The 24,628-nt window shown below is 33.3% G+C and overlaps 4 protein-coding genes across 4 annotated transcripts; 1 reads left to right on the forward strand and 3 right to left on the reverse strand.

Annotated features, from left to right (window-relative positions):
• Positions 1-646: 646 nt before the first annotated feature.
• On the reverse strand, positions 647-13,267 carry LOC116352002 (serine/threonine-protein kinase unc-51). Its single transcript, XM_031784175.1, has 14 exons — positions 11,996-13,267; positions 11,316-11,492; positions 4,091-4,178; positions 3,798-3,997; positions 3,563-3,723; positions 3,265-3,485; positions 3,039-3,183; positions 2,428-2,927; positions 2,023-2,329; positions 1,851-1,939; positions 1,617-1,753; positions 1,390-1,525; positions 1,202-1,324; positions 647-1,131 (listed from the first exon to the last, which is right to left on the reverse strand). Exons 1-13 carry the CDS (start codon positions 12,107-12,109, stop codon positions 1,239-1,241), a joined length of 2,361 nt encoding a protein of 786 aa, XP_031640035.1. The 5' UTR covers positions 12,110-13,267; the 3' UTR covers positions 647-1,131; positions 1,202-1,238.
• On the forward strand, positions 7,497-10,890 carry LOC116352003 (peroxidasin homolog). The gene is made up of 7 exons (XM_031784176.1): positions 7,497-8,045; positions 8,953-9,209; positions 9,275-9,510; positions 9,585-9,854; positions 9,917-10,148; positions 10,230-10,502; positions 10,593-10,890. The coding sequence occupies exons 1-7, from the start codon at positions 7,993-7,995 to the stop codon at positions 10,748-10,750; spliced, it is 1,479 nt and encodes a 492-aa protein (XP_031640036.1). The 5' UTR covers positions 7,497-7,992; the 3' UTR covers positions 10,751-10,890.
• Positions 13,268-15,696: 2,429 nt separating the features above from the next.
• LOC116352553 (dystrobrevin beta) lies at positions 15,697-18,869 on the reverse strand. The gene is made up of 7 exons (XM_031785248.1): positions 18,639-18,869; positions 18,093-18,225; positions 17,695-17,994; positions 17,577-17,614; positions 16,985-17,501; positions 16,369-16,906; positions 15,697-16,284 (listed from the first exon to the last, which is right to left on the reverse strand). The coding sequence occupies exons 2-7, from the start codon at positions 18,214-18,216 to the stop codon at positions 16,071-16,073; spliced, it is 1,731 nt and encodes a 576-aa protein (XP_031641108.1). The 5' UTR covers positions 18,217-18,225; positions 18,639-18,869; the 3' UTR covers positions 15,697-16,070.
• A 525-nt stretch (positions 18,870-19,394) lies between these two features.
• LOC116336720 (protein artichoke) lies at positions 19,395-24,433 on the reverse strand. The gene is made up of 4 exons (XM_031760785.1): positions 24,282-24,433; positions 21,965-24,206; positions 21,487-21,865; positions 19,395-21,406 (listed from the first exon to the last, which is right to left on the reverse strand). The coding sequence occupies exons 1-4, from the start codon at positions 24,431-24,433 to the stop codon at positions 19,395-19,397; spliced, it is 4,785 nt and encodes a 1,594-aa protein (XP_031616645.1).
• Positions 24,434-24,628: the final 195 nt, after the last annotated feature.

Consider the following 24,628-nt stretch of genomic DNA (forward strand, 5'->3'; position numbering starts at 1 on the left):
AGCTGCTAACGTCGAAATTGAACATTAAAGGAGATATTATAGCACTGTTTATTTTAATTCTCCAAAAAATGGACTTGATTTCAAGCATTTTGAAATTTGATTTTCAATTTTAACACAAGCATTTTGTAATAAGCCTACAGCTTGTAAGATTTCATTGAATTTCACAATTTTTTATTTGAATTTTGGCTGTACACATTTTAAATAATCGTTTTTTTGGTGTTTCATAAATAAATTTTAAACAGTCCGGTATAAAAAATAAAAAAATAAAAAAATAAAATAAAACATTTTTTTTAATTATACAAATCAAGAAAAAAACATTTTTTCGGTAATATATATTTTTACAATTTGTACTCTAGCAAGTACTTGTACTCTAGTATTTACAAGAGTATTTTGTATAATATATTGGAATATACTTGGAAAATAAATAAATATTGGTGGCATATTTGAAAAAAGTGGTTTCATATTCGTATACGAATATAAACCAATGTGTCGCAAATATTTGTCAATAAATTACGACTATATACACGCAATATCCCCCTAGGGATTTTTACTGGTGAGTCACCTTCGACATGCAGTAGAATTTGATTGAAAAATCACCAATTATGACGGAAAATAAAGAGCGTATGAGAAATAAAATAGAAATAAATTAAATGTTTCGGTGTCGATATAATTTTATTTATTACTTTCATTTACATTTCTTTGTTGCAAAAAATAATTTAAAAAAATGATTTCTTTGATAATTAGATGCAATTTGATTCTATGTAATTCACGTGTAAATTTCTAAATTTAGAGCCAAATCATTTGATTGAGAATTAATGAAGCGAAATAAAACATATAATTATATGCTTTTGGTTTGAATAGCCGAAATAGTTGCATTTGACTGATGATACAGACATATTAACAATTGCGCGAGCGCATCCGCGCTTTTAAGCATATACAATATGATTTTTTTTTACTAGAGTGTGTATTACATAGAATAATCATTAAATAATGTTAACGTGGTTGGCGCATTTGCATGCATACAACCCACTATTAAATGTATTTTATTTTTCTTTTCATTCATATAAATATATGGGGGTATGGAATATATCCGTGTTGTTTAGTCTGAGTGCGCTCACTCTGCGTACTTTTCTAAAATGAGTAAAAAAATGATTTTCGACAATTAATGACAATTTCCGTACTGATAACGTCGTCTACTTACCTCATTCGCTGAAAAATTTGTTTCGATTTGTTGGTTTTTACGTGAAAAAATCATTCGTTTTGGTGTAAATGTTGTGCCCTTGTTTTTGTAAGACAAACAAACGCTTTTCGACTGCCTCTTTATCTACAAATCGATAAAATTTATTTATGAAATTCATTTTTTTTTTAATTTTATAAAAATGGACTTACATTTTCCTAAAATGTTTTTATCTTGCGGATGATCTGTTTGTTGAGCCAATGAATGGAAAAGAATTTGCGCCGTCTGATATCGTGGAAAGCAAACGCCAGGCTTGCCAAACAATTCATCTAACGCAGCTGATTGACACTGAAATTCGAATTCAAAATACGGGTTATCAATTGAACACCACAATTTGTAAGGCGAACATTTTATAAGTTTCTTTGCATATTTCACTGACCATTTGAATCGCATATTCATAAAGAATTTTATCGGCGGTGATATTGTTCGCACTCGCTTTTTGCAGCAAACCAGATCCATTCAATTTTTTCGATTCCATTAAAATCATTTTATACTTTGAGTTCATTGATGTGATTACTAAAATCGGAAATATATTACATTTTTATTGATTTACTCATTCTGAGAGAGTCTTTGTGAGAAAAACGTATTTTGAGAATGAAAATCAATTACTCACCATTCTTCACATTGTCGGAAGGCTTTAGATTACCATCAGTTATTTGTTTAATGGCTAAATTCAAACCAGATGATAACAATTGCAGTGCTCTGAAATGACATTATTTTTTTATTTTTGTTAAATTTTATCAGAATGCCAATGAGCGAAATAGAATGAAATGATCGCAGCTCACCTTACTAATAAAACTAAACGTTCGGACCGTTTGCAATTTTCGGGTGCATGTGGAGCAATCGGAGCCGCTTCAGCTGACATGAGTGCTGAAAGTGGTGCGCATTTAGCATCGGCCACTTCAACAATGCAATCACAAAGCGCAATGACAAAGTTCAATTTAGCCAATGTTTCGTTATGAGTACGATCTAGGAGAGTTTCAACTGGTAAATCTGGTGCATTGAACGTGCACGGAACATTCCACATGCCTGTGGCACATTGAAAAGCATGATCTGCTAAGGCCTCACTAGCTAAATGTCGAGATATTTCACCTGTTTATTTAAATAAAAACAAATTTGATGTGGATTTCAAGAGAATAATACTAAATTGATGTCATGACAATCGTTTGGGCAACGAATTAAAAATATACCTTGTTGCAATAGCTGCGTAGATGATGATTGTCTGATTGGTGGCGATTGTTGTGTGGTTGGACTAATTTGCCATAGGTATGGTGCAACCGGAGGTGATTCAGACAATGAGCCGCCAGATGCTGACCGACGACTGCCCAATGGTGGTGGTGAACCAATGGCAAACTGAACGGCTGGCGGTGATATTGAGCTAATGTTTATGGCTGATGGTGCTGTTGCCGCTGCACTATTCACATTATTTGGATCGTTGCTATTACGTTGATCGGAACGTTTCATGCTAATCGGTTGCGAACGTGGTATTGCATTCGAACTACTCTTTTGTGGCAACGATGATGCCGGCTTGATTGCACGTCGCACACTTGATGGTAATGGCACCGGTTTCGGTTCGGATATTTTCAAACTGCTAGGTCTAGACTGTGCATCGGCTGTAGTCCATGTGGGCGAAATTCTTTTTGCATTATCCGGTGATTGTTGCACTGTTGTCTGTACTCTGGTATTTTGGCTACAAAATTTAATCAATTGAACGATAACATTAACATTTTTTTGTTTATTTCACCAATTTTTTTTTGTGACGAATTAAAAATGAAAATTTTTCTCGACGAAATTCACTTACTTCCGTTCATAGTTTAGTATTGTTGCATCTGTGGGCAAATTATTTGGAACTAGAACAAAATCATCCGAATTTGTATTCTCGGGACTACTTGATTCGCTGTGTGTGTCATTTTCAGCAATTGTTATATTGGAATCTTCGGTCGCAACTGTTTAAAAAGTCAAAAATGAGAAAGAAAAAAAAATAAGTGAAATGACAGAGATTTAAGAATGATTAAAATTTGAATTACCTAGAGTTTTCATTTGAATAGGACTTGGTGTTTTGGGAGGCGTGAATGTTTCGCCAGCCATGAACGCTGTTTGTTCTATTGGAGGTTGTGTTGTTTGCGATTGAATTTTATTCATAAACGGATGATTGAAATAATCTTCAAACGATATGCGATCGGCGGCATTTCTTTTTAGCAGTCCCATTAATAAATTGCTTAATTCGGGTGATGTTCCCAATGGAATCCTAATGAAAATCGAATAAATTTATGAACATTATTTTTGCCACTTGAATAAAACATTAAGAAAAAAAACCGATCTTACTTTGGTGCAAGATTTGGAGTTTTTTCGTAGAACATTTTAAGCTCCTGTGGGGTGTGTGCTTGAAATGGTGCTTTTCCGGTTAAACATTGGAAAATAATTGTTCCAACGGACCATAAATCGGCTTTGTTATCGTAATGAAGTGACATTATTACTTCTGGTGCCTGAAATGGAATCGCATGCGTTAGAATTATGCAGATAGAGTTTTTCTTTTATTTATTTGAATTCATACACATACCATATACATAGGAGATCCACAAAGTGTAGCTGCCATATTTCCATCTTGTAAAAATCGCGCAAACCCAAAGTCGGCAATTTTCAAAACAATTTTTGACGGTGCTGGTAACGTTTTGCCACAATTATGAGCTAATAAAATATTTTGCGGTTTTAAGTCACGATGTATAATTCCCTTGTTGTGAAGTGCCTCCATTGCTCCAGCTACATAACAAAAGAACCATAAAAAAATTGTTTTCTTTTAAATTTAGTCATTATAATGTCGCATAAATGTCAATGTAAAAACATTAAAGTTACCGAGTTGACGTAAAAACAGTCGAATTGTGTCTTCGCTAAGCGTGCCCTTCGCAGTAAGGTAATCGGCCAAGTCACCTCCATTGCAATACTATAATGATGTTGACAGAGATAGAGAAAATAAAAGAGACACATATATTGTTTAAAATATCATTCAATTGCTTTATCACATTTCAAATAGAATGAATGACAACAGATATTTATAAATATTGTAATGCTTTCAACTTTGGAATTGATATGATACAAACGAAACGATTGTGGAGGAAGTCATAATATGTCTTTATACATGGTTGCGAAAGATGTGCTGGGTTATAATTCAATTGAATATTAAATGCAAAATATCCGTTGATAATGACTTCAAATATTTGTATATTTAACGCTCACACAGATCATGAATTAATCGAATCTATCGTGCACCAAAAAGACCACTTAAATTTCAAAACAAGGATGGGTCAACGTTAATTAAAGAGATATATTTTATGAAAGTTTCAAATTACGAAATTTTAAGGTGAGTTTTTGTATTTTATACAACTCAGTACTCAGATTTGAAAGGATATCAATGCATAATCGTTGATAAAATCCATTTTGTTAACAGTTAAAAATATATTTGTAAACAGCTCATTTTTTTTGTATTCAATTTGTTATTGTAACGAATAAAACTTCCGCATAAACACGAATAGTCGTTGTTAATTCTATAGGCCTTCGTAAACATTTCCGAATGTGAAAAATGTCATTTTATACATCTGATTTTATTTTTGTATACATGATGATGTTTGATTTTTTTTTCATGTCAATGACAAGACAAAATTATAGCATAAAATAGTTCAAGAGGTTTTAATTTTTAGTGTGCGTAAATATGAGGTGATATGAATCGATTATTGGGACAGCACAGTAGTATGCATGTTCACGATGTTTTCGTACCAATACGCAAAAAAACACACACGAAGACCTAATATATCTGTCGAGTGTTTGAGTGTATTTGTGGTGTAGTAAAATCGCTTCGACTTTGGTTCCGTGTGTACGTGAACATGCTCATAACGTCGTTCGCAGCATTGTACAATATATTGAACAACAACTCACCAACACAGTTTTGTCGAACAGTTAAAACCATAAACAAAATGCACCAAAACACTCACACTTGCTCACATCTCTTTCACTGAATTTGACGCAGAAACGTCATTCCTATTTTCTGTCTCTTACATAAAATTTTGTGAACGGTTCACTCATTAGTGTGCTCTCTACATTTGAAATAGTAATTTTGTTAAGTCAGTGTGTGAAAGAAGTATTTTTTGCATTTTATTTTTCATTCAACAAACAACAATAAAAAAAATAGTACCGTATTTCGTTAAAAATGTTCTTTCCATCCTATTCGATACATTCAATTCGACTAAGATTCTTTTTCCATTGAATTCTTCAATCGTAACATTTTATTTTGCATATAAACGCATGAAATAACCGCAACAATGCAATGAAATTTCACACTTTTTCTATGAATTACGATTGGCAACGGTACTAATTATAACCGATTCATTTTTTTTAAATTCGGTAAATACAATTCCAGTGCGTAGCAAGAGTGTATCAGTAATATATCCGTTGTTGGTTGCTATTGCTAAATGTTCAGTTAAAAGCAATGCGGGGAGAAACAAAAATATTGATTGAGAAACATTTATGTGTATATTTTGTTCAATAAACGGTCAATTTGGCAGGAGATTTCAAGTGAAAAAAAACCTTCATGAAAGTTTTGTGTTAAATAAACCTGAATGTATGCGCTGTGTTTCGTTTCTTTTTTTTTTTTTTTGCTTGTCCCGAACCGAGAAAATGAAAGTAGGCAAAAAGAGAATATTACCCAATTTGTTATTGTTGTTCGCGAAACATTCACACATAATTCGGTCATGATATATCGTCACATTCAAGTTCAAAGTTTGAAATAAACGCAATGTTTGAATAAATGTATTTTGCATCATAATTCGAAGTTAATCAATGTACAAATGGAATTGAGTCATTTTTTTCAAGCGACCAATGTTATTTTGATTATTGTTTTTTCTTCTTCTTCTTTTGAAATAATTATAATTAAATTGTGTTCAGTTATTTGATCAGTTAAAGTGGGCCTTATCTTTGTTTTACATTGTTCGTTAACTCTGTGAAGATAGAGTCTTTGACCTCAGTTAATCGCTAATCACTGCGAACACTAGTATCGTCCACATAAGTTATTGCTAAGCCCGTCATTTATAACTAAGCAACAACAACAAAAAAAAACTATCAAAAACTGTGCACATATGCAAATGAAATTTTCATTGCGCTACTAGAAATCCATAATTGCTCTTTTATTATCTATGTGCATGTGTGACTCTTTTTACGTTGTGTTTCAGCTCTTTCTTATTAATCACATTGATAATTCATCGATTGCATCCGAAGTTCGTTAGCACATTTTGTGATACAGATTTATTGGGGATTAAACAAACTTTGTTATTCACTTCGGAACTTCCATCATTGTTCATGAAACATACAACGTTTATATTTGAATCTATAATTTTTTTTTTGAATCAACGATGGCGGTACTCAATCATAGCTAATTGCTTCACGAGAAGAAACCTTTTGACCATTTAATGAATAAATAAGTGAAAACAATACAATGAAACAATGATTGTGCTTGACATTCATACATATATAAGTCTGTATCTCTTGCTCGGTGATATACTTAAAAACGTGTAAACCGGCTTTGTCGTTGCCCCGGTAAAATTCGGCATAAATTTAACCAAGTAAATTCATGTAGTGACTCAGTGAAAATAGTTATCGCAAAAAAGCACACTGGCAATAAATGAATGTCGTATGCTCTGTTGCTAACTATAAACGAGCATATAAATTTAATATATATAAGATTGTAATTGAAAAACCATAATAGTACATATAATTTGATGACTACAAATCGATAATGGGGCACGCATCTACTTCATTGGCAAATCAACGTTCCTTTAGTGATTATTCTATCTCAATTTTGCTCAAATAATTTTTGGCAGGCGTGAACGAATCGATTTTCTAATTTATTTGAGATTGTTATCAGATTGTGATTTAATGAAAATATTGTACGCACGCACAGAAAAATCGAACGTCACAACAGAATGCGATTTTATTTGAAAATAGAGAATAACAACACAATATAGTAAATTGGTCATCTGACATAAAGCTCACCGACTCACGCCGAAATTAATCAAAGAAAAAAAGTGCTATAGCGATAAGATAAGCATCCTAAGCATAATAAATAGCTGAATGAATCAGAACGAAAAATATCGATTTGATATTTGAACTAATGATAGTGTTATTTTCAGATTGGCAGCGTAACGATAATGCGGTATTCGATGCATGGGGGCAGAGTTGTCAGTGGGTTAAAATCGTCAGTTCATTGGTAAATCAATGTGTATTTGAAAATCAATGCGTGAACGATTCAAAACCGGCCATTCCTTTTGTTGTTGTTGTTACTGTGTGTCGTTAAATGATACAGATTTATCATTAACGACAATAATGAAATGAACAAAATCGCACGTTTAAATCATTTTCGCACAAATCAATGTGAACAGCCAGTGAATAATAGTCAAATAAAAACTTATACATAAATTATCAAATAATAAAAACATTGTAGTAGCCTCGAATATTGTGTGTGAGAGAGAGTTGTGATAGATATATACATAAAATTCAAAATCGACAATTATGTGTGCATGTGTTTAAAGTCCGGCTAATGTACAAAGGTGAAATTCGACAATAAGGCGATAAGATCGAAATCGAAACCGATCACCCGATTCCTAGCCACTGCTTGCAGCAACGACTTCGTTCAATGCATGCTGTCATCGACCAATCAATTGGGTATTTAGTATATTTGTTCCATAAATTTAATCATCGCACATATTAACATGAATAGGCGTTGTATATTAATCATCTTGTTGCTGTGTGTACTCAAAATAAGGTAAATAAAAACGTGCAAATAACAAATCACAAACCTAATCATTCACTTAATACATTTTATTCTCTCTCTTCTCACATTATTATTTCATTGTCATTTCGGTTTGATATTTTGCAATCATCGATATTAAATTTTGATAACATGAATGGCGATTAGTATGTATTTCAATTGAACAATTTACCACCTGTCCACCTCTATATATGATCCAAAAATTCCGCATTTCATATTGCGCTTGATAACACAATGACGTTCGTCAATACGTAATAATTTCGTAATTGCTTTGATTACAATAATTAACGATCTCATCGAAATGTGGTTTGCCTCTATGAAATCCATCGATGGTTAATCATTCGACAGATTCAAAATAAATGTGCTTATAACTTGTGTGTGCACCTCTCTCTCTTTTTGTATATTAAATTTTACAAGTTTTACGTTTCGCATAAAAAAGGTAAATAATTCATGAGAAATCTCTTATCGTGTGCATGCTGTTGTGCATAAAAGTATATCAATCAAATTGGTCGGTGAATTGAATATCGTAATGTACAAGCTTAATATACATTTTGTTCAAAGAAAAAAAAAAACCAATATTATTACATTGATTTAATGATGCAATTTTGTTGCGCTTTATTTATGCTTCGGAAAATATTATGGTAATTATGGACAACGGCCATTATTACTGCGACGTAATCGGAATGATTTCATGAGACGAAAAAAAAATCAACAACAAAATCGATGCTGAAAAGTAGGCTTTGATTTTCGCTACGATGTCAATTAGTTCAATTTGTTGTGAACATATATAGCAATTTGTTTTATGACAAACATATAGACAAGAATGTTACTTAAATGCTAATTTTAATTATGAATATGCTACAATTTAATCTAATTAATCTCGTGCCTGTCTCAAATTTAGTTGTCAAAGCGATGAACAGACGGACGACGATTACTATGCAGATGAAATTGAAGGCAGTGGAGATACTTCGATGACAAATAGATTAGACACATCTTCATCATTATCAACACCATCATCAATACCTCCTAGCTTGAGTGAAATATCGTCGGCTGAGCCGAATCCAATTCAAATAACCGAATCTATAACAGAATTTACCACCGTTTCGACCATTGTCACAACACCAGTACAAACAACATATGAAACAAGCACAACACAAGGTATTAAAACAATCTATACGTCGTTATTCGACGAAATTCACGATGGGTTTTTTTTTCATTTCCAGAACCAATTGAATCGGCATGCCCAAAAAGTTGCAAATGTTCAGATACATTTGGTATTGTGGATTGTTCCCAACAAAATTTAGTAGAAGTACCAAAAAATCTCCCAAACAATACCAATCAACTCAATTTAAGTCATAATTTATTAACAACGCTTAATGTCAGTGATCTGATCAATTGCCGTCAACTACAACGATTAGATTTGAATAACAATCAAATTGAAACAATCATCAATACTGAAGTGAGTGATTGAAATGTTTCGTCATTTTTTTTTTAAGAACAATATTACTAAAACATGGTATTTGTATTTTTTAGGATTTTGCAAAGTTACCAGGCTTACATTATCTCGATTTATCATCAAACGCTCTGAAGCCATTGCAGGGCAATGAATTTTCAAAGGCCAATAAATTGGCCACCTTAAATTTAAAGGACAACCAACATGTGATTGCACCGAATGTACCGATTATTCAAAAATTGAAAACGTTGAATTTGGCCAACTGTAGCATAACACAATTATCAGAGAATATTTTCCAAAACTTATCATCTTTGGTGGTTTTGGATTTGGATAACAATCCATTCGATACGGTATACAATCTATTCCGAATTTGAATCATGTCATGTATTTTAAATTATAAATTTTCTTTCAGTTTTTGAATGTTAAAGCATTTAAATATCTTGTCAATTTGCGTGTTTTAAATTTTGCAACACTGCCACGAGATGTATTTCCCGAGTTGTGTAAACAACTAGACAGTATTGATATCGTACATTTGACATCGGAACCATATGATGTCAGTTGTTTACTGCTTTTGACCGGATCAGAATTCGATGAAAGTATCATAAAATATGGCCAGTCGACACTTTCTTCAACCGATACTGATGGTAATGCTATACATTCAAAATGCCATCGTTCATTTGGGTCTTATTAATGTATTTTTTCTTTTGTTTCGTTCACTTGAATAGAATTGCATGATGAACGAGAGAAAATACCACCGAAGCCGAACCAACAAAAGCCGACAACACAAAAACCAATATCATCGACGAAAAATGTGACAAATAATTTAGCTGTTATTGATCCAGTGGGCCCATTATCCGGACAACAGATGAGTATCATTTCACAAAATGAAACCAGAACTGAAAAGACTATAAATAGCACTGAATCAACGATAAAAAGTGAAGATGCTACACAAGCCAAAGTCGATGTACCACAGCACATTATCTATATGCTTTTAATCGGTGAGTTTTTATGTGAATCGGTTTTTTTTTTTTTTGAATTTAATATTCAATTCGTCTAACATTGAAAATGACTTTATTTTTGTGTCATAGGTCTTATTGCGGTTACAGTAGTTGCACTGTTGATTGGCGTCTGTTGTCGTCTCGACTGTTGTGGCATTAAGACGAAATGTTGCCGACGGCAACATAATCGAGCTGAAACTGAAGATCGAGTACAACCTCATGAAGAAATTCCATTGAACAAAGTTTAAAACTTATTCAATTCCATATTAAACACGCTAAATTTTCTTGAACGCTTTGAAATTCAAGACCATAATGACATATGCATGTAATTGGTCTCTTGAACAATTTTTGAGCAAATAAATGACTCTTGTATGTAAGATTAAGTTAATTTATATATATATATATATATTTACTATATATAAAGTAGAAAAACATTGATTACGATGTAGGAGCTTGAAAACCAAATTGTTTGCATAATATTAAGTAAATATGGAATACACTTTATGCTATTTCTTTTTTTCTTTTAAACAATTGTATTATAAATACAACACTGGCTGGGATTGAGACGATTGAATCGATTGATTGTTGAAAAATGAACAAAACATAGAAATAAATTGGTGGTATGCAGTATGCAGAATAATAAATGTATATTATTTCATTCCCTTTGCTGAATTTCATTGAAAATGGTGAATGCAATAAATGTGATTCTATCAAATTGTGTATCCGAGATTGTATTTTTTTTGAAATGGAACAGAGTTGGTGTGAAAATTGTATTCGATTTGTTGCGTAAGCGAGTATTAAAATAGCACTTACCTCCATGACGAGCGACACGGATGTCGGTGTCTCTTTACAATCATATAGCTTGACAACGTTTTCATGTTGTAATGCGGTCAATTCTTTCAATATCTTTATTTCCTTTGTTAATAATGTTTGAGATTTTGCGATATTCTTCTTGGTGATACTCTTTATTGCAACAACTTTATGTGGCGGCTGCAATGACAACGGATAATTTTTATTTTTAATAATAAATCATCAACAAAATGTTTATAAATATATTTTTTTATTGATTAACATTTATTTTACATTTTAACGCTTGAAACCGTAATTTTATCAAGTTATTTGGTGGCTATCGAAATGTTAGAAAAAACCGGCCCCATTACAGGTATGAAAACGTCATTGAATCATTATTGATGTGAATAAAATTGATTTCGTGATCAATTGCAATCAAACTCAGAGTACAGATGATGGTCATCATAAACACTTGGTGTTTATAAATAAACCGGTTTTAAACTAATTTATTCGCTTAGTTAAGTTGTGTGGCAAAAATTAAACAAAACAGTAAACCTGCTTATTAATTTTTTCGCTGACTTAATGAAGTGTCAATGACATTGCGAGCAATTCAAACTCTTTTTTCGATGTGTACATTAGTTTCAAGCTTTAAAATGAGTTATAATCGATAATCAAATCAATTGATATTGGAAGAATATATAGACCTTTCGTTGACGGCCTTTAAAAACAACGGCAAAGGCTCCGTGCCCAATCAAGTCTCTTGTATTATACTCGTAATCGCCCACATGCACGATGCTACTATTTTGATGGGAATCCATGTTGTCTATTCCACAGTAGCAGAACCTGTGCTCAATTCACTGTCGACAACTATTTTGTTTATTTATCAAATACAATTAATCGTCACTCTTTCTTATAAACGAAATAAACCACACTAAGGACGATACTCATTACGACAACTAAGATCATTGAGACGAAATAAAAAAACAAACTCAACACTTTCTTTATTATTACACACTTATATTTCGAGCACTTGCAATCATTGCTTAGTCGATGTGTCGACGCATCGTTTGTGTTTCACTATTACAAAAATTGACTCAGTTTTTGGAGAGCGTGACAATGAAAATATTTATATTTTATTTGCATTCATTTAGACATATTGCTACGACATATAAATCAAAACATACAAATAACTTGACTTGTGAAATGTTATCGACGCGTGTGTTTTGTTTGCAACAAGGGAAATTCATGTGGTGGTGTGTTTTTTTTTACTTGGCCTTTGTTTCGATTTTCTTAGTCTATCGCCATCCGTAATCACCTTTCTACAGAAACATTTTCGTAAACATGTTCGCTTTTGATAGTTTGAACTCTTATAAAACAACGCGAAAAATTATGGAACCACAAATTAATAAAATTGCATTCCAATTGACAATCGAATAAATCGATTTTTGGTATCCATTCAATTTAAGTTTAACAAAATAGAAACAAGCAGTACAACGCTCTCATGCACAGAGTGACATTTCAAATACATAAGAAAAATAGAAACGTAATTGTAACTACACTTTTTTTTAAATTTACACATTTATTTTTCCTCACTCAATCGCCATTGTAATGCCAATCCCAAAAAAATATTAAAGCTATTTACACAATGGTCATAAAATGCAAGTATTTAACTTGAAGTCTTGATAAAACTAGTCACATTACGATTGATACCAAAAATAATTATATTCATATGTTTTTATTTAGTCAAAGATGCTTTGTATGTTTTTTTTCCTATTCCTTGTTGTCTTTCTCGTTTACTCTGCTGCTTTCATTGGTATTCGATTATTACTATTGTTTTGTCGTCGTTTTAGAAATAAACGTTCCGTGTTATTATTATGTTCCATACACACACCGAAAATCTTTTTTTTTTCACTGTACTAAGTACACAGTATGGCTTATGCACTCACACAAATACTTTCATCGAACCAATTTTTAATACTACTTCGCAAAAATCTGCGTAATACTCGGTCCTATTGACATATGGCAAGATTGCTTTTGACAGTTCGATAATGAGCATGCGTCAAAAATGGTAAAGAGTCATCTATGGCGCCATTTTTAAATTATCTCTATATTTTTTATTTTTATTTTTTTTAATACAAATTACATACATTTTTACTAGTTTTGTTCAAACAATATATGAAATTAAAAAAAGTTGTATTAATTTTTAAATATTAAATAATAATATGTCTTTCAAGCTTATAAATTCAAATCATACAAGTTAAAGTGTGAATAGTGCTTAATTATAAGAAAAAATATTTTTCAACGTAGTTAAAACTATTGAAACTACCAAAAAATAAATAATATATCAAAAAAAAAAAAAAAAAAAAAAAAATATTCATATACCAACCCAAAGGAAAGTCCAAAAGATGTTTGAATTAATTTTAATTTAATTGATTGTTTTTTTCTCATAGCTAATCTAAGTTGATGTCTTGTATTTCGCGTAATGGGTTGAATCACAATTTTTCGGCAAAATCTACAGGGGTAAAAGAGTTTCATTGTGACTAATTTTCAAATCCGTTCCTCTGAATCCTCGTCAGAACCTATATTTCCCCTTTATCTTAGAGGCGTATCTTACATAAGTAATACGAATAAAATGACACGTTTTTAATTTTTCTCATAATAATAATTTTTATTAGTTCGCATTCAATTTTAAGGTAAGTATTGTATAATTCGTCTTTGATTTTCTTTCTTTTTATTGTTGTTGTTGTTTTTTTGTTCGCTATTCAGTACTAATGGTATATTCATCTGACATTAAATCCATGTATTTTGGATTGTCTTTTCATAAAAATGCTGCCTGAATGAGAGTTTCAATTTTAAAAATATTTTTGAATTATTATATATGTTAGAGATGTGATGTAAATTACCAAAGCGACGTTAATTTTATTAATGTTAAAAATATCCATCAGGATAATATCCTGTTAAAACGAAGCCGTAGTTAGTCTAAATCCACTGGTATCAAGAGTTTCATCTAAAAAAACATGTAGAATAACTGTCTCGATTTTCGTAAGTCTTTTTGTATATATATGTGTGTGTGTGTGTGTGTTAGTTAACAATACACCATTTCGAATCATCTTTCTTGATGTGCAAATTTCCAGTCTCACAAGAATATTTTCACGCGAAAAAAATGAGCAATAAAATGCTTCAAAATTATGGAATATCAACTTTTGTCATAGAATAACCGAAACGAATGCAAATTCCAGACAAACTATTCTCAACTATTACAGGCTCACCATATAATATATATATATATAATATTGTGTATATTTGCATGAAACAAGCAATTATAATTCTTTTTCGATAAATAATTTTATAAATAGAAGTTACATTTACTTTTCAATTGTTTTCTTTCTTTCCAGAAATTTATCAACGAAAAAAAAAAAAAAACAAAACAAAATAATAATAATGAGTTATTATTTGAAAACAATATACCGGCTCACGTTATATTATTTATTGGCTGGTGAAATGGCAAGATTTGTTTGATTGAATACAGGTCAAATATATACTATTTTTCCCCAAAACAAATATAAAAGTTTCCAACTCATCTGGGAGAAATTTTTGTAAAATTTCAAAATTCGGATGAATGTAAAAAAGATGTAAATTGGCAAGTTGTTGCATTTAAAAACTGCATCTCAGCTGCATAAACATTGTAACTTGATCAACGAATTTAGAAGCTGTTTTTGTTTTTAACATTATGATTCGGTGATCGATGAGATTATTTTCAATCAAAAATTTGTGTATAAATGTCAATGTATCTCTCTATCTTAAATGGATTGCATTGGGTGAATGTTCTATTAAATAGCGGCATGTATCATTTGTACTAAATATGCTGTATAATATTGTTTTTTTTTCTTCATTTCAATTAGACACCAAAGAACATAAAAAATGGCATAAATCAAATAATTTGTATACCTAAACGTTATGGAAGTTCTATTTTGACTGGGAAATTGCCTATTTGCATGAAAATGTGAACATTTATATTATTTTCAATATTATTTTATGTTTTCATTGAAATAGTCCAATGACTATGGTCACGGTTTTTATGCTGTAATCGTTCATAGAAATATCAACACATGCTGTATTCTTGTATGTGTATGGGGTAATTTTAATCACGTCTTCTTCACAAAAAAGTGGAAGATTTTGCGATGTGAGCGCATCAATATGCATGCGTTCTTTCACTAAATGGAATGTTTCTAATTATTCTTATATAAACTCACGTTAATTTATACAAATCGTTAATATAATTTATAAAAACTTTTATCTTCGAGTTTTTTTTTTGTTTGTTTTCTTCAATTATTAGATTATAGCTCGTCGATGTGATAATCTCATTCAATTTTTGTTTTGTCTTTCGAATAAATACAATTTGAAATTATTTGTGATGTTTTTCTAATATCGTCACGTTTGTATGTTTCAATTGGAAACGTGATGCATTAATATTTAATATGGTTTCCATTTTGTCAATTCGGTACTAAACAAATCTCTTGGTATGTCTAGAAGCAAAAAACAAAAATGCGACTTATTTACATTCGGGAATAATTTGTGTGCTTTTGTTTTGTGTGTCAATCGACTTGGTGATGGGAAGTGTTAGAGTGTGTATGTTTTGGATTATTTTACTACATTGTAGAACCGTAGTAAATTTGTTAGCATGTATCGAAAATGTTTTAGTTCAGAAAAAAATGTTCAGAATTAATTCATTAAAAACGCAGCGGCGGCTATTCGATTTAGGCTCTTCATTCAATTAACTTAAACCGTGCCTTGTGGCTGTGACAATTGATGATTTATTGTTGAATTGCTTTGTGTGTCGGACTGTTTCTGGTTTGAATGTTGTTGTGCTGGCGGAATTGGTGGACTTTTGCCGGATCTTGGACTGCTATTAGGCGTCGAACGTGGACTCGATGATGTTTGTTGATTTTTCAACATTTTCATCAAACTCTCCAATTGTCCCATCAGTTGTCGCCTTTGGATCCGAACAACAAAAACAATTTATCATTAAACATTTTGAGTAAATATTAAAATTAAAAAAAAAAATCCAAATATTCACCTTGAATCTTGCAATTGGCCTAAATGTCCTTCAAGCTCTCCCTTGCGTTGTCGCAGTGCTCGTAGTTCTGTCATTAAAGCTGGACTTTCTTGTGTTAATTGTTCGGCATCTTGTTGACGTCGCAGCCGTTGAATTTCACGCATAATTTCTTTATTTTTAGCCTCCAATTGAGCAATTAATTCGCGTTGTGCACGTGACGAATCGGCGCCAAGTGAGTTTTTATCATTTTTCAATGGATTCATCGTAATATTTGCATTGGTTGCATTCGGTGTTCGGCTCTCTTGTGCCAATCGAGCTGCATACCGTGCAATTAATCGATGCTCTTCATCATTTGATGTACTCGATCGTGGAAGTGATGAACTACCACCAACATTATAATGATGCAAAACTCCACCGCTACCTGGTCCTGAGCTATCCAATGATCGGCCATAAGTGCCGCGCGAATCCAATGTGCTACCTCGATCAAATGGCGGAATGAGCATGCCACCAGATCCATCCAATGAAAATCCATTATGCGATGGCAATGGAGATGGTGGCACTACAGTTTAAAAATGAAAACGTACATTTATGATGCATTATTGAAATTTGGTGATTTTTTTATGGACAAAGTAATTACCTATATGTGACAAATTCAATGTTTTCTCCGGTTTTTCCGGAAATCTTGGTATCGCTTGCGTTGGTTTCTCTGGTACACAACGGAAACTCTTGCGCAATGTGTAGCCAATTTGTTTGCTTGGCGATTTATAATTTGTGTACTCTTTTACTTCATGGTCATTTTGATGACCAAGTGAGACTCGACCATGCCAAAAACAATCCTGACACAATTGGTAGTTATTACACCGTTGGCATCGATATCGAAAACCAATAAAGTTTTCACGATGACACGCCGAACAAATGGTTGGATGCACAATCGATTCGACCGTTGAAAAGCGTTGTAACAATGGTAACCAAACTAAACATGGGGGTCCTGGTTCAGATATTAGTGCACTTATGAAATCGTTCACCGATACTCTAGCGTCTGGTGAAAAAATTTCACACTCCAAACTGTCTTTATAATTGAATGAAGGTGATTCGTAGACAGCGGCTGGTATAGCTAGAATTTCTCGTAGAAAATCTCCTAGTTTATTGTGTACCTAAGGCGAGAATCACAAAAGAAACGAATACAATTAATTTAAAATACTCGAAAAAGAATCAATTTTATTGTGTACCAGTTGACCAGCGCCATCGGATATTTGTGAAAATATATCTAAAATATAATTGAATATATTTTTTTCAATAAATGTGTTTGGATCATTGAATTGAAATTGGAAATATGGTAATACTTACATCGAAGCTTATCGACTAATTTGCCCGCACACATAATGGCCAATGCAACTTTTATGGAAAACACACGCATTTTACCGGAATTGTCATGTGAATAAGCGGCTATGAGCCAGTTCAAGAGAAGACTTGCTTTGGAATCAACAGGAACTTGTTGTACGGTTGTCAATCGCTTATTCAAATTATGATACAGCGACGATACTAACGTTTCCAGTCTTGCCACACTCACTTCACTTTGTGGTTCCATCGTATTCAATCCATTCTCACGAAAAGCTTCAATTACATTCCAAATATCAACGAGATGCACTAAAATCATAGATAAACATCACAAAAATAAATGTCCAAATCAATTTATAAAAAATATGGGTGGTAATAAATAAATTCAAGTCACAATATGTACTTACAATTTGTTGATTTTTGAATGTAACGCAATTTAGAAGCTGTGCGATATGATGCGAAACGAATGCCATCGAATGTTTGCAATCGCAAATCTTGCAGTATGACAATATGCGGTGACTCCAAATCCATCTCGCCGATCTGTAATTAAAGTATGTTTTACTCATGCAAACATTACACTATTTGATTTAATTAGTTGTCACGTGAACTGATTATTTAAAATAACATTCCAACTGAATTGTACATTCCAGATAGATAAAAATGTGATTTGCGCGATAAAAATCGGTGTGAATTTCGCACGTCGTCACTGATTACAAATCACATAAATCATTTCTTTCGGATTACAAAATGTTGGTGTCTTTGCTATTACAAATACTACTACTATCACTACTGTGCTGTATTGTTGCTGTAGTTATTTGTCGTCTTTCACACATAGAATGCATATTCCACACAAATTACGCACGAAAAACCAATAATAATAACAATAATAATTTAAGATTTCTTTTCAGTTTCATATATTTTTGCTTGTCTTTTACGCAGCGCACATTACGTACATTTTTTTTTTCCCAATGTTAGATATTCATGCAAGCGATTGTTTTTTTCTGCTTCTCTCCCACTGATTCCAGACTTTTTGTGCAATTGATTATTTTTGTGAAATATTTGTGCACAAAATCGAAGTGATTCAACTGAAGAAAAATATTTGGGAAAAAAACAAAAACAAACTTGAAAGTCTTTTGAAGTGCAAGTGTGCAATGTTTTATATTTACGGCCACCAACACAAACATACCATTGAAAATGAGTCCATTTCAATGTATGTGGGAGATGCGCGACTGTCAAATTTTCGTGTTAGTTTTTATTTTCGTTGGAAAGTGAATAATGAACACTGAAACGTCAAACCACTGCTTTAATGTCGATCAAAATTTACTACATGCTTGCACTTCTATAAAAGTGGGAGAAATGGACGACTAATACATGCTGCAATACATTGAACACACCATTAAATTAAAATCCATTTATAGAATATTGAATTTTTTTTTATTAGCATTTATTAAATGTTCCTACTACGCATTTGGTTCAGATGGTATGTTGTTTGATATTAAGACTCGTTCACATCATGTTAAAGTTGATGCATCCGTTCGTTGATAGATGGCATCACCAACCTCAGATGGAGATGGCAAAAGCTTCTTTTTCAAATACAAACCATTTGTTTTGAAAATGCACACATTGGTATACAGTGAAAGGATAATTCCATTACTAAACTCTTGTCTTATTTATTTGGTTTGATTCTATGTTACATCATTCATAAGTTCTTAGTTTAAAAGTTTTTTAGCTAAAATCAATGTAAACATTATAATGGTAAAATGTGATGCAGTTGAATAGCTGGTTCCCGAATTTGTTCGAAATCGATATAGGCCTGGATCAAGTTGTGGCTCTTTCCAAGTGCTACGATTATAATTGCTGTAATACCAGTTCATATCGCCCTTGTATTGTGTCGCCTGATCTTCAAGATCATTTGTTATTGGTGTTTTGTTTGGATGAATGTTTGGTGTTGTATTCTCTCTGATACTGTTATCTTGCGATGTTGTTCGCAAATACTCTTCGGCTGTGGGTAATTTTTGTGCAATTGGATGTTTTGTTGTCGTAATTGTTGTTGTTTTTGTTGTTTTCGTTGTTGTCGTCATAAAAGAGGTGCTAGTAGAGATGGTTGTAGTGCTTGTGCTTGGTGTCGAGGTGGGTATCATTGTGGTGGATTGCATTTGAGGAATTGACGTTGGCGCAAAACTCGTATTATTAAATACTTTTGTAATACTTGATCGTCCGGGAGCAGTACGGTGAATGCCCTGTTGAGCTCCAGGTGCCACAAGTGCTGATAGTGCACTACCTGCTGCAATTCCGGATGTTCCATTTACTGATGCCCGATTTTTTGATAAATTTATAATATCGCTTGAATTCGTCATAAATATCGGATAATATGGCGTGGTCGAAGCGACACCATTCGACAGTAAATTCGATGTTTTTGGAATTTTGCTATTATTATAAATTTTTTGAATATTATTTGTAGTTTGCTCATTTTCAAGACCATTTCTATCGATTTCGTGTAAATTACGATCGGCATTTAGTTCCGTAACTGTTCGTCGTGTTGTTGTTGATGTTATTATTGCAGACGTGATGGGCGAAGGAGTTGATCGTATTAATAATATGCCATTCGAACTTTTTGTCGGTGCAGTGATTTCACCCTTTTTCAATGATGAAACATTAAATGATTGTGATGGTGTATTTTGAATTGGTCGGTCAGCACTCACAGTCGGAACAAGAACCGGATATTTATTATCAGTGACATCATCGAAACTATCATCAAATTCCAAATTAACATTTGGCCTCAATTCGGTGCTAACGGTTTCATGAACATCATCCGTTTCGGTGTCATTTGGGTATGGATTTTGAATTGGCGTGAAGCCCTTTCGACCTGGCAACATTGGAATAAATCCACCTTTTTCGACTCTTGGATCCGAATATGCATAATATCCATTTGAATTTGGCGGTATAAATTCACCGCTTAAAATTGGCGGCGGAGGCGGTGGATGAATGTTTGTCGGCTCTTTATCTTCGTTCAGCGTTGGAGGTGTTGGTTTCTGTGGTTGTGACAGTGAAGGTGGTACTGGGGTCGGCAAATGTATATTGTTCGAAAATTGAAAACTTTCAACAATTTCACCAGGTCGAGGACGAAAATGTCTCAAACGTGATTTTCCATTCGCATCAATATCAGCACGTGATGTTGATTTTCTTGCTGTATTTCCGCCACCCCATAGATTACTTAAGCTCGGCAATGGCATACCGAAAAATGTGAACGCAGAACCGCCGTTGTTATTTTTATTATGCAATTGTTGCAATTTATGTTGCTCGTAATTTAGAACGGTATCATTTCGAATCAGCGTCATATTTCGACTAAATGGAGATAAATTCGGATCGGGCTGACGCAAATCACCACTTTGTTCCGTTGCTGAATCGTTCAGTGGATAATCAATAAATTGTTCATAAAAATATTCACTTTCAATTGGTGATGCGGGTATATTTTCGGTTTCACTGTACGGCTCATTGTCACATTCATCCAAATTGAGTTGACGTTTGAAAACATCACCATGCTCGTTTGTTAGCAACACTTGATTCATTCGACTATCGTTCGAAGAATCGCAATCACTCTTCGAAATACGCATATCTGTCAACAAATTACCATCTCGACATCTTGGCCCCGGATATGAATTACTTTCCTGATACCATGCACGCAACCATAATATATTACAACTGCATTCTAATGGATTACCTGTAAACATTGGTGAACATAGGAGAATATGTATGTTATTTGTTTGGTTTAAATAAAAATTAAATATATTATGCACGCACCGTCCAAATCCAGAACCGCTAGGTTGCTTCGCAAATGCCTGAACGTTGGCTCTGTGACAGACACCATTCGATTATTTCGCATAGTTAATACTTTAAGTCGGGGCATCGATGAAAATGGTTCACCTTGCACTTTGCAAATATGATTGTCGTCCATTTTTAACTCAACCAGCCAATCTAAATTCCTCAATGGATTCGTTGCGATGCGACGCACTTTATTTCCAGACAAATCGAGAACTTCCAAATTTCGAACGCTACTCAAACCCATGTGCTCCATATTTTCAAAATTATTGTACGACAAATTTAAGTATACGATGGAATTTGTGCGATAAAAACTCTTTGGCGAAATGTATCGAAGGAAATTGTTTTGCAAATGCAATGCCTGCAAAAAATGGAAAAATAAAATAAAATTGTATAATCGTTCGTGTAACAATGTAAAATGGATTTTTTGGTGAATGAAATAAGTTAGTTTGCGACTTACTTGTAAATCTGGTAAATCTTCAAACGACCGCTCACCAATTTCGGCCAATTGATTATCAGCAAGTACAAGTTCTTCCAATTCCGGTAGATTTTTCACCGATCCCGAATCAATGATTTTCAATTCATTGCTTGACAAATCCAAATACTGTAATTTCGGTAGATCGGTGAATGTGTTTTTCGGCAATTCCGTCACTTTATTATCGGACGCTTTGAGTATTTCAATTTTACGCCATGCTGTTATAATTTCGAAGGGAAGCATTGTCAAACGATTGAAACTAATATCAACGTCGCGTAGTTCGGTTAAAGTGGCCAAACTTTGTGGCAATTGCTTAAGAGCGTTATGCGATAGATCAAGTGTTTGCAATTGTCTAGCTCTGGCAAATGTATTTGGTGCTATTTCCATGATATTATTTCGTGACGCATCAAATCGTTCCAATCGTTCATTTTCCGAAATGCATTCAAGCAAAATCTCTAATCGATTACCTTCGACACTCAAGTCGCGTAAATCTTTCATCGGTGAAAATCCTCGCTCATGCAATGCAACCAATCCATTATCTTGTAAATTTAATGTTTCCAAACGGGTTAGGCCGGCAAAACTGTGCTCGTCTATCGTACGCAGTCGATTTTGTGCAAGACTTAAACTTCGTAATTGATACAATGTGCTGAATGCATTTTTCGGTATTTTATTCAGTAAATTTGCGCCCAGGTTAAGCATACGCAAATTCGGTAGATCGAGTAATTTTGTTGATGTACTTGGTAACATGGTAATTTTATTTCCTTCAACATTGATGCGTTCGACAATACGCGGTAGGCCCGGGATAATTTCTTTCAGTTCATTGTAACTCGCATCAATTTCGAATAGACGGTTCAAAATTCGAAATGTTGCCGGATGCAATTCAATCAAATTGTTCATCGAAATGTTGATTGTTTCCAGAAATAAATTGTTTGTAAAACTATGCGCATCAATTTCAATCAGTTCATTGTTACTCAAATCGAGTCGACGTAATGACGGCAAACCAATGAGCAGCGTATCATTTAGTATTGATATTTTATTCTCCGATAAATCCAACCCTTTTAAACCGGGTAAATTCCAAAATGGTAACGGTGTATTCTCGGTCAAACTATTATTTTTCAATCGAAGTTCACGCAAACCGGGCATTGCCATGAATGCATCACGTTCAATACGGCTGATGTAATTGTGATCCAAGCAAAGTTGTTCCAATGATCCGTGACCTCTTAGCGATCCAAATGGAATGATTTCCAACTTATTATAGCTCAAATCCAAGAATTTTAACATCGGCAATGCGTCCAACAGTGATTTTACTTCATCTATGCTTGAAATTTCATTGTACTGCAAGTGCAAATATTCAACACCACTGCCCGATGTTTGTAAAAATGATTCCGGGTGCACACGCCGCAAAAAGTTATTTTCCAAATGTAACAATTTCAATCTTGGCGTTTTATGGAATGCACCATGATGAATTTCAGCAATTGAATTATCATTTAAGTACAATTCTTTTATGTACGCCAAATCAACGAATGTACCTTCAGACAATGTTGATATAAAATTATGATCAAGTTTTAAAATTTCAAGTTTGGGAAGATCTTTAATTGCACGACCAATCATTCCAGCATCTGAAATTTCATTGCGACTTAAGTCGATCGTTTTGACTGTCGGCAAATTGGTGAATGCGCGCAAATGAATCCAACTTATTCCATTGCCATTCACATTTAGCGTATTCAATAGATCCAAATTTTTAAAAACTCCCGCTTCGAGACGATTCAGTTTTGGGCTACTGCCAATGTAAACATTCTCTAATGAATGCAATTCAACAAATCCATACGGTGGCAATTCCATCAGTTCGCTGCCCTCAATTTTAATATATCGCAAATTGAATAGTCCCATAAATGATGGTGCCCGTTTTAAATGATTGCTTTGAATTGTGACCGCCTGCAATTTTTTACACTCAACCAAACTATCGAATGGTAAACTGCGTAGTGTACGTTCGACTATGAAAATTTCCACCAAACTTGATTCCAAATCATTTAACCATCCGGTGGCCAAACGTTCAACACCATTATTTCGTAGCATAAGCCGAACAATGCGTAACGGCGAGAAAAATCGGCTTGGCAACGACGGCAATTGATTATTTTCTAAAATCAACTCATCGATGGGGCGATCGATAAATTTGGCAGCTGCTTTCATGCCATTCAAAACACGAGGTAAATCGCTGTGTGAACACCTATATCAAAGAATGCACATGAATTTGGGACAAAAACACAAATTAAATAAAATCGAATATCATATTATAACGTACCATAATTGAATTTCGTTAGACTTTTGCGCACAACGACATGGTAAAATGAGCTTCTGCGGTGGACACAACGTTTGTTCGTCGCCACGCACATCACATAAATAAATACATATCACCAAGACGAACACTGATATTAATTTAAATGTGTAATCCATTTCGTTTTCTCTAAGCTTATTTGAAGCTGTTTTTTGTTCGATTCAAATCGATGGCTCCCATCCAAATCGCATTGTAACCGCATTCAAATATTTATCATCTGCTCGGTCCTATATATTCTTCCACCTATAAAATTTACGAAACAAAAAAAAATAATAATCATATAATGAAACTCATGTACGTACATGATGCGAAAA

This window comes from Contarinia nasturtii, unplaced genomic scaffold (assembly GCF_009176525.2).
Source record: "Contarinia nasturtii isolate CC-2019 unplaced genomic scaffold, AAFC_CNas_1.1 Cnas_scaffold_187, whole genome shotgun sequence".
Classification (NCBI taxonomy): domain Eukaryota; kingdom Metazoa; phylum Arthropoda; class Insecta; order Diptera; family Cecidomyiidae; genus Contarinia; species Contarinia nasturtii.

Bases quoted from the DNA above. Each gene is read 5' to 3' on its own strand.
- LOC116352003 (XM_031784176.1), top strand. From the start codon at position 7,993: ATGAATAGGCGTTGTATATTAATCATCTTGTTGCTGTGTGTACTCAAA. The intron at 8,046-8,952 runs GTAAATAAAAAC...TCTCAAATTTAG, and splicing joins CTGTGTGTACTCAAAATAAG to TTGTCAAAGCGATGAACAGA. The intron at 9,855-9,916 runs GTATACAATCTA...ATTTTCTTTCAG, and splicing joins ATAACAATCCATTCGATACG to TTTTTGAATGTTAAAGCATT.
- LOC116352002 (XM_031784175.1), bottom strand. From the start codon at position 12,109: ATGGATTCCCATCAAAATAGTAGCATCGTGCATGTGGGCGATTACGAG. The intron at 3,998-4,090 runs GTAACTTTAATG...TTTGTTATGTAG, and splicing joins ACTGTTTTTACGTCAACTCG to CTGGAGCAATGGAGGCACTT. The intron at 3,184-3,264 runs GTAATTCAAATT...CTTTTTAAACAG, and splicing joins TATTCAAATGAAAACTCTAG to TTGCGACCGAAGATTCCAAT.
- LOC116352553 (XM_031785248.1), bottom strand. From the start codon at position 18,216: ATGGATTTGGAGTCACCGCATATTGTCATACTGCAAGATTTGCGATTG. The intron at 17,995-18,092 runs GTAAGTACATAT...CTATGATTTTAG, and splicing joins CATTCAAAAATCAACAAATT to TGCATCTCGTTGATATTTGG. The intron at 16,285-16,368 runs GTGAATATTTGG...TCGGATCCAAAG, and splicing joins GGCCAATTGCAAGATTCAAG to GCGACAACTGATGGGACAAT.
- LOC116336720 (XM_031760785.1), bottom strand. From the start codon at position 24,433: ATGGATTACACATTTAAATTAATATCAGTGTTCGTCTTGGTGATATGT. The intron at 24,207-24,281 runs GTACGTTATAAT...TCTTTGATATAG, and splicing joins TCTAACGAAATTCAATTATG to GTGTTCACACAGCGATTTAC. The intron at 21,866-21,964 runs GTAAGTCGCAAA...CATTTTTTGCAG, and splicing joins AAGATTTACCAGATTTACAA to GCATTGCATTTGCAAAACAA.